This window comes from Stigmatopora nigra, chromosome 9 (genome assembly GCF_051989575.1).
Source record: "Stigmatopora nigra isolate UIUO_SnigA chromosome 9, RoL_Snig_1.1, whole genome shotgun sequence".
NCBI lineage: Eukaryota > Metazoa > Chordata > Actinopteri > Syngnathiformes > Syngnathidae > Stigmatopora > Stigmatopora nigra.
Window position 1 is genome coordinate 13,126,673 of NC_135516.1, and position 9,973 is coordinate 13,136,645.

Sequence of the window (9,973 nt, forward strand, 5' to 3'; positions counted from 1 at the left end):
TCTAAGGTCAACAAACCAATTGAAAGCAAGCTCTAAAAGTATTGGACAGAAAATAACCCCAAAAAAAAGATCGTCATACCTCTACTTACGAATGCCTCCAAGTACGTACATTTCAGGTTACAAATGTTTCTATGACTCGAGATACAAAGAAAATCAAGCTACGAAATCCCCCAAAAAGTAAATGCATTTCCTTATCCATTATTTTATTTTAATTTCTCTGGTTAAGTGATAAAAACTGTACAAATAGATTTTTCAACACATTACACATGGTGGTAGAAGTAGTAGAAACGGTAGTACTGGTGGTGGTAGTAGTAGTAGTAATGGTAGTACTGGTGGTACTAGTAGTAGTAGTGGTGGTAGTAGTCGTAGTAGTAGTAGTGGTGGTAGTAGTCGTAGTAGTAGTAGTGGTGGTAGTAGTCGTAGTAGTAGTGGTGGTAGTAGTCGTAGTAGTAGTGGTGGTAATAGTCGTAGTAGTAGTGGTGGTAGTAGTCGTAGTAGTAGTAGTGGTGGTAGTAGTAGTAGTAGTAGTGCTGGTAGTAGTAGTAGTAGTAGTAGTGCTGGTAGTAGTAGTAGTAGTAGTAGTAGTAGTAGTAGTGCTGGTAGTAGTAGTAGTAGTAGTGCTGGTAGTAGTCGTAGTAGTAGTGCTGGTAGTAGTAGTAGTGGTGGTAGTAGTAGTAGTAATGGTAGTAGTAGTGGTGGTAGTAGTAGTAGTAGTAATGGTAGTAGTAGTGGTGTTAGTAGTAGTAGTAATGGTAGTAGTAGTAGTAATGGTAGTAGTAGTGGTGGTAGTAGTAGTAGTAATGGTAGTAGTAGTGGTAGTAGTAGTAGTAATGGTAGTAGTAGTGGTGGTAGTAGTAATAGTAATGGTAGTGGTGGTGTTAGTAGTTAGGAATGTCCCGATCACATATTTTTGCATGTCTCCATCTAAAGAGAAAAACTAATTGAAAATCTTACTGTCGTCGTTCAAAAAAATGAAGCTTCACTTTTCCCCAAAAATAAAAAAATAAAAAGGCGTTCGTTGTGAACCATCGCCAAATAGCAGTAAAACTATGAGACTGTGTTTAAATGAAGGGAAGAATCAGAAGTGTCGGATGGCTAAGAAAAGCCCAATTGCATGCTGGGTGGGTCATCCGACTTGAATAATGGAAGGCTTTGTCAGAAAATGCAACATTCAAAGGCCCTCAGGTGAGCACGGATCACTAGCACACCAAGCAAGGCACGTCAGCGCTCCCTTTCCGACACTCCTAACAGCTGGATCTAGCATGCTCATCTTCTTCATCCTCCTCTTCCTCTTAACGGCCCGTCACGTCACGCGTGTCCAGCATTTTAAACCCGGGAACAAAGCGGCCTGTTGCCATTTTTGCTTTATTTCCCATAGCAGCTTTTAGCTGTTTTTTGTCAGTCATTTTCCGTAAAAGGCTCGCGGTGGGTGCCGGAGCCTATCCCTGGCTAACAGCTTTTCTACGTCAAGTTGCTCTGTCAGAAAGACAACCCCGCATTGTTACATTATTCATGGCCTGCTATGGAGATGAGGTGTAGCGGGGCGCGGAAGTCCCGAGAAGAACGTTGTCGTGCGAAGGAGACGGGAAGGGAGGGGCCGGCGGGATGTGGGGGGGTTAAGACTCAGGGCTCGGGGCTCCGCCTCCATCTGCTCTGTCAAATCGGACAGAGATTAGATTTACACATTGCTATTTAATCGTGCTCTTTCGATGTTCATTTTTGATCACGACAAGATGGAATTTTGTACTTGCAGGTTATCCCCGAATGAATACTATTGAATGATTTTATTGTGATTATACAAGTATAATAAGACTTAAGGCTTCAGCACAAAGTGAACAAATTACAACAACAAATACTAAATCAGTATATAATAACAATAAATAAGTAGAAAACAATAGAAACAAGTAGGGAAGTGATAAGTAGTCAACATAATAAATAAGTAGTAGCCAACATAGATAAGTAGTCAACATAGATAAGTAGTCATCAACATAATAAGTAGTAGTGAACATAATAAATTAGTAGCCAACATAGATAAGTAGTCAATATAGGTAAGTAGTCAACTTAGGTAAGTAGTCAACATAGGTAAGTAGTCAACATGGATAAGTAGTCAACATAGATAAGTAGTCAACATAGATAAGTAGTCCACATAGATAAGTAGCCCACATAGATAAGTAGCCCACATAGATAAGTAGCCCACATAGATAAGTAGTCCACATAGATAAGTAGTCCACATAGATAAGTAGCCAACACAGATAGATAAGTAGCCAACATAGATAGATAAGTAGTCAACGTAGATAAGTAGTCAACATAGATGAGTATTCAACATAGGTGAGTAGTCAACATAGATGAGTGAGTAGTCAACATAGATAAGTAGCCCACATAGATAAGCAGCCCACATAGATAAGTAGCCCACATAGATAAGTAGCCCACATAGATAAGTAGCCCACATAGATAAGTAGCCCACATAGATAAGTAGTCCACATAGATAAGTAGTCCACATAGATAAGTAGCCAACATAGATAGATAAGTAGCCAACATAGATAGATAAGTAGTCAACATAGATAAGGAGTCAACATAGATAAGTAGTCAACATAGATGAGTATTCAACATAGGTGAGTAGTCAACATAGATGAGTGAGTAGTCAACATAGATAAGTAGCCCACATAGATAAGTAGCCCACATAGATAAGTAGCCCACATAGATAAGTAGCCCACATAGATAAGTAGCCCACATAGATAAGTAGTCAACATAGATAAGTAGTCAACATAGATGAGTAGTCAACATAGGTGAGTAGTCAACATAGATGAGTGAGTAGTCACCATAGATAAGTAGTCAACATAGATTAGTCAATATAGATAAGTAGCCGTCAACATACTTGAGTAGTCGTCAATATACATAAGTAGTCATCAACATAGATAAGTAGTAATGAGCTGAAAAGAGGACCTGAAAGTCCACTAGTGCCAAATGCAAAGTTGTGTCTGGGCTGGGTTTTCCGTCCTGTCACAGTCATCATAAAAGCAAAGAAAGCAAGCGTTCCATTTTCGGCACGGCCGCCTGAAAGGAAGTGACAATGTAAAGGAATGAGAGATTTCAAAACGGCGCCCGTCACATTTGCCAAGGTATTGACACTACGTGATTGAGTTGGAGACGCGAGCCGGCTCCTTTTTTGACCGGTCTCCATTTGTCACCATCCCGAGCCGACAGACGTAGCCAGCAAACGCCGGTCGCCACCACCCGCCGTGGTTCTAATCCGCCTCTTGGCATGCGGCGGCACGCCCGCCGTCGTGGAGTGCCGCCCATCTCGTGAAAACGAATCCATTGATCCTTTCAGCGTGCGGCGGTGGAACCCTGACCGTTAGGGCTCGTCGAGTGCCGGCCCTCCAAGCTGGGGAATCAATTGCGCGAAAGTGATACGCTGTGCAAATGGTCAAACGTTAGCCGCGTGGTTTTAGCCGCCGTGGGAACACGAGCCCAGAAAATGTCAGAATTCCATTCCGGCCGTCGACCGCACTTGCGGACATCGTTTGTCAATCCGCAGAAGAGGAAACATGTCTGGAATTTACACAGTTTGTATGCCAAAAGAATTGCCTTCAAATGGAGAATTTTAGATGGACAGTGAATCTCTTAAGGGCACACTGTGTTTATGTATACTGTACCCTGCTGATGAAATGATTGGTTTCAGAAGCAGTTTTGTAACTTGAATTTGTTTGTAAGTAGAGACAAATTTGTAAATAGAGACGAATGGAAAAGCTCTCAACATTGTGATCGCCATTTTTTCTCTCTGACATGACCAATAATACAGATTGGTCGCCATTTTTTGTCTCTGACATGACCAATAGTGTATTGGTCGCCATTTCTTGTCTCTGACATACCAATAATGCTGATTGGTCGCCATTTCTTGTCTCTAAAATGACCAATAATGCATTGGTCGCCATTGCTTGTCTCTGACATGACCAATAACGTCGATTGGTCGCCATTTCTTCTCTGTGACATGACAAATAATATCGATTGGTCGCTTTTTCTTGTCTTTGACATGACCAATTTTGACGATTGGTCGCCTTTCTTTTGTCTGACATGACCAATGTTGATCGGTCGCCATTTCTTGTCTTTGACATTCCAATAATGTCGATTGGTCGCCATTTTTTGTCGCTGACATGGCCAATAATGTTGATTGCTCGCCCTTTCTTGTCTCTGACATGACCAATAATGCCGATTGGTCGCCATTTCCCTACTCTTTGACCAATAATGCGGATTGGTCGCCACTTCCCTACTCTGGCATGACCAATAATGCCGATTGGTCGCCACTTTTCCTCTCTGACATGACTAATAATGTCAATTGGTCGCCATTTCTTGCCTCTGACATGTCCAATAATGCCGATTGGTCGCCATTTATTGTCTCTGACATGACCAATGTTACTGTCTTTCGTTTCTCCATCCCCACCGCTACACATCTACCCTCATTGGCTGCCTAACGACCTCTCTCCTTCTAATTTAACGACGCCTACGGCACCCCTCGAGCCAATGACGGCCATTCTGCCTTTGTCAAAGCAGGACAAAATATATAACCATACAAGGTCATTTATGAAAAAGTATTTCTGAAAATAGCTTCCTTTGAGTATCTGCATGGATATTAATATGTTTGTAAAAAGAAAAAATAGACGTAAGAATGATGTTGGCATGTAGAGAAAAGCACTTGTGTATTAAACAGATTGCCCCGCCCCCTTCTTTGCCTGGTCCTTCTTCTCAAATATTCATTGGCAGAGATTTACTCATTAATCTTTCATTATCTCCTATCGGGCTCTTTTGCATACATCAGGCGTTATTGGTTGCATGTTGGCGCTGGCTGACTTGTTGACTGGGGGGGGGGTCTTTGGGGTGACCGCAAACTCCATTAAAGCCGAGTCAACAAGGCTTTTCGGTGCACTTTATGCGGGATTGCATGAGTTGATGTTGATAGTGGCTAGCGTTCAGAAAGTTAGACTTCATTTCTATACTTGGGTCAAACGCTATTTTAGCAGATTTTTGTCAAGCATTACATATAAACATGGAAAAAATGCAACATACTGGTTTAAAATGATAACTTAGAATGATAATTCAAACCATGTTTCCCATAGAAATGAACTAAAAACAGATTAATTTGTTCGTAAACCCTCTAAAAAACACCCAAAACAAGATATTTTATGAGGAAAACATTTTTATTTGTTTGATTTCGCCATCTATTAACAAAGTGACAAATAACTAGTGTTTTAATATTATTAAAATGTCTTGGATAGTACTAAAATTAGACAGATTTTGCAGAGGGGAGAGAGATTTTTTGCACGGTAACGTGCTTGTAACATAACATAAACAAATTTAAATGAACTTGGATTACGATGCAAAAACACTCAAAAATAAATTTAATCTAACCTTACACTAAACTTAAGTCTAATTTAGTTTGAAATTTTGATACCTTTCTTGGCTCTATTGGCCCCGCCTCCACCCTGACCCCACCCCTGAAAAATGTAAGGCTCCGCCCAGTGCTCATAGAGACATTACACAAGAGAGTTGCAACAGTGGCCATGATGTTCTTATGAATATGCTCGTATATCCAAATTTGTCTCGTATCTCAAGATAAATATCTGCCTAAAATTTGACTCGTATCTCAAGATAAACATTTGCCCGGAAATTTGACTCTTATCTCAAATTGCTCGTATGTCAAAGCACCACTATATCTTCACAAATTCCCTGAAATTCAACAAGCGAGCTGCCAAAATAGGCAAAATGAAGGGTGTTTTTTGGTTTTCAAGCTCTTGACATATTTCAATGAACCCACCCAGAAGCAATGTAGCAGAATATGTTAAAATGAAATGTATTCTTTTTGGTTCCGAGTCGGGTTAAGTTGAATATTTAGTCTGTGAGGCATTTTAAGGTTACAACGGGGATCATTGATCAAGCTTGAGAGGAGTTAAGCATGAAGCCAGAGAGAAGGTTTAAAAGCGCATATATTTGCATGGCCATCGCATATATTTCCATCACAGGCCAACGGGGACCTCGCCATCGTCTTCTTTGTGGCGCATACAAAACGACAATCAGATGAAAGTTATTTCCTGCAAACCTCAAGTGTGTTATTAGCCGTGCTTTGATGACGCCAACGCCGGCCATGTTTTCCACTTCAACACTTTATAACAAGCGGGGTTCAAACTAAGGCCTTTTATATATGTAGTATTTCACATTTTGCAAATGTTGCTTAAGGTTTCTCTTCGCTGTTGCTGATTGAGTGGTAGGACAGTTTCAGTGAGCGGACGTTTGGTCGCCGGTCTTTTGGTCAGCGGTCAAATTGTGACAGAAAGTTTAATAGACAGTTTAATATCTAAGAGAGGTTTAATATCGAAGTACTGTTTAATATCGAAGTACTGTTTAATATCTAAGTACTGTTTAATATCGAAGTACTGTTTAATATCTAAGTACTGTTTAATATCTAAGTACTGTTTAATATCTAAGTACTGTTTAATATCGAAGTACTGTTTAATATCGAAGTACTGTTGAAACCAGCTCAGAAAATTATATTTATGGAGAGTTTAATATCTAAATATCTACTTTTTTAACAGTACTTAGATATTAAACAGTACTTAGATATTAAACAGTACTTAGATATTAAACAGTACTTAGATATTGAACAGTACTTAGATATTAAACAGTACTCCAATTTTAAACGGTACTTAGATATTAAACGGTACTTAGATATTAAACAGTACTTAGATATTAAACAGTACTTAGATATTAAACAGTACTTAGATATTGAACAGTACTTAGATATTAAACAGTACTTATATATTAAACAGTACTTAGATATTAAACAGTACTTAGATATTAAACAGTACTTGGATATGAAACAGTACTTAGATATTAAACATTACTTGGATATTAAACAGTACTTGGATATTAAACAGTACTTAGATATTAAAAAGTACTTGGATATTAAACACTACTTAGATATTAAACAGTACTCAGATATTAAACAGTACTCAGATATTAAACAGTACTTAGATATTAAACAGTACTCAGATATTAAACAGTACTTAGATATTAAACAGTACTTAGTTATTAAACAGTACTGTATTTCCCTGTAAAGTTCCAAGTACGCCTTTACATAAAATTATATCCTCATTTAAACTAAAGAAAAGAAAAAGTTTCACATTTTTGCAATGTGAAAAGTACAAAGTTGCAGAGGTCCACGTTTCTTATTTTCCATTCCTTCTCTCCATCCGCCTCGTCGTGATTAAGACTTGGCGTCTTCCCAGTGATTAGTCGGCAACGCGATAGGAGGCCAAACGCTTGGAGATCATGTGTAGGACTTCACTTTGGGGGGGGGGGGGGGGGTGGGATTGCTAGTGGGCTGGTGGGCAAGGGGGGGCCTCTCAAATCGACCAGTTCCCTTTAGATCCTGCTTAATAATATTCCCAAGCTTAACTCGCCCACACATGTGGACAATGCGTATACATCAAATGCCATTCGATCTCGGAATAAACATCACGTGGATGGCGTTCTATCACAAAGGTGACCATGAAACTTTTCCGTTTTTTTGTACTGTTTGGACTTTAAATGAGGCAGAATTCGACATTTGCCCTCTTTTTAATGAGCTTAATTCCAGTTTGTCACCTTAGACGAGACCCCGTTAGTCCGTCTGTGCTTTTCTTAAATTTTAATGAAGGAATAAATAACACTTGCTTTTTAACTTTAAATTCCAATAGCACAATGGGAGCTAGTTTTCATAACTTTGGATAGTAATCCCTCGATTAGCATGGTTAATGTAGATCAGACATTTTGTAGTACATTTTAGACTTTTACGTGTGCCCTGTCATGTGTGTGAAACTATGCCATGTTGGATTTGTAGTTTTTAATTGCATAATAAGGGGAATTCAAAATAAAATAACAGAACGAAATACATTTACTATTTGGGGAATTTCATAACTTGGATGTTTTTTGTATCTGGAGTCACTGATTTGCATAAAAAACCTTAAACTTTCGTAAGTATTCGTAAGTAGAGGTATTACTGTACAATGTTTTTATTTTAGCTTTGCTAAAAATGCATTTACATTTAAAAAAAAGCATAAAAATAATTTATTTTCTTAAAATAAACCAAAAAAACGCAAAGTAGAGTCACTCCTATATTAAAATAATAAATATAAAATATAATTATAAAATAAATAAATATAATATAAAAATATAAAAACAGTAATAATAAAAAATATAAAATAAATATAATTATTTAAAAATAATATACATATATATATTTTATACTTCAGTGCTGAGTCCTAGTAGCAAGTGGAGGAAAGGGGAGTGGCTTCTGCTTGTGATTTTTGCATTTTTATCAACTGAAAAAAATATAATAATAAAAAAATCCCTTAGTAAAGAAATTTGCGATGTAAAAAAACGCAAAAGTTAAAACCGCTATATTCGAGGGATTACTGGAATACAAAAAAGTCTCCAATAGTATCTTTTGAAGTACAACCAAAACTGAAGCAGTCTTGACAAAAAAAAAACCCTCATTAAAAATGAGTCTGGCATTTAATCGAGAGTTTTCCTAGCTTAAGTCACCCCTTAACTAGACCCCAACCTAACCATAACCCCCGAACAAATTCCACTCTCCCATAAACTGGACATCCCAACACTTAGTTTATAGTCTTCCCATTCTCATGACTCACGTAAGAGTGAATCAGTACAAAGTCCTCATGCTGTTCTCCTCACTCGTCAGGTTTTCGAAGGGGTATACGCGCCACCCATCTGTTGTTTTTTGAACACCCGCTGCTACACCGAGCCAAGCCGATCCTCCATTGCGTTGATTCTTAATTTAGTGGCGCCCCGAATCTCTCGCATTCGCTTGAAATGTTTGCTTTTGTCATTTTCAGGAACAAGACTGCTTGCTTGCATCCCTCTTGGGGGAGACCATCAAATTGGTGTGAAACACAAGTGGAGGTAATGGAACATGTGACTTTGACCTAGCTTGACGAGCGTTCCCAGTGGAGAAAGCGCAACGAATGGCAATCGACGTGAAGCCTAATGAGCCTCTCCTCCCACTACGACAGCCTCGACAGTTAAACAAAGAAAAGGCCTGAAAGAGAAGTCTTAAAGTTCTGCAAAAGCAAACGCCCCAAAACGCCGGTAAGATTAAAAAATGACGTTGAGTACTTGAGCTAAAAATACATGACAAATGGAGGTTTTGACTGTAATGGATGAGCACCTGTGCTACTTTTATAGCGTCATTAATTGTGCTTTGAGCCTAACTGCCGTCAGCTGTTCTACACTGAAAATAATTATGACTCGTTAAAGCACGTTTTTTATCAGGTCATTCTTTAAAAAAATGCTAAATGGGATTTACTGTAAGTTTAATCTTACTTTTAGTGAAAATATTATTATTTAAATCTGGTTTATAACAATATCAGTACATAAAGTTTGAAATTTAGGGAAAAAAATAGAGGACTTTTTTAGGAAAATAGTAATATAGTCTACTTAAAAAAATAATTGGTCCCAAAAAAAAATTCTGTAAATTAAAAATTGTAAGTAGAAGTGTACTTTATATGTAAATTCTGTAATTCGTTCTACGGTGCTTACGCAACTACCAACTAAACCAGAGGTAGGGAACCTATGGCTCGGGAGCCATATGTGGCTCTTTTAATGGTTTTATATGACTCTCCGCCTTTTTGAATCCTATTTTTTTCTTCATTAGACTCTTCTGAATGCATTCTCTTATTGATACTCATTGATTAGCAACAGTGAAATAATGTTTACAAAAGAATATATATCATATATTTTTACTTTTAAATTAAGTATGGCTCTCAAGGGATAATGTTTGAAAATATGAATTGTTTATGGCTCTCTCTGTCAAAAAGGTTCCGGACCTCTGAACTAAACCCTTTAAAATTGGTCAAAATGTCACAATTTTGTATGAAAGATGTGACAAAACACACAAAAATTTGAAAAAAATTGAAATAAA

The 9,973-nt window shown here is 38.0% G+C and overlaps 1 protein-coding gene across 1 annotated transcript in view; it reads left to right on the forward strand.

The window, feature by feature from the left end:
* Positions 1–9,117, forward strand: part of LOC144201772 (uncharacterized) — a 72,471-nt gene extending 63,354 nt beyond the window's left edge. Inside the window, exons 5-6 of the mRNA XM_077724535.1 lie at positions 8,889–8,955; positions 9,066–9,117. Of these exons, the coding sequence (XP_077580661.1) occupies positions 8,889–8,955; positions 9,066–9,095 (97 nt within the window). The 3' untranslated portion in view covers positions 9,096–9,117. The remainder of the gene's footprint in view (positions 1–8,888; positions 8,956–9,065) is intronic.
* The last annotated feature ends 856 nt before the right edge of the window (positions 9,118–9,973 follow it).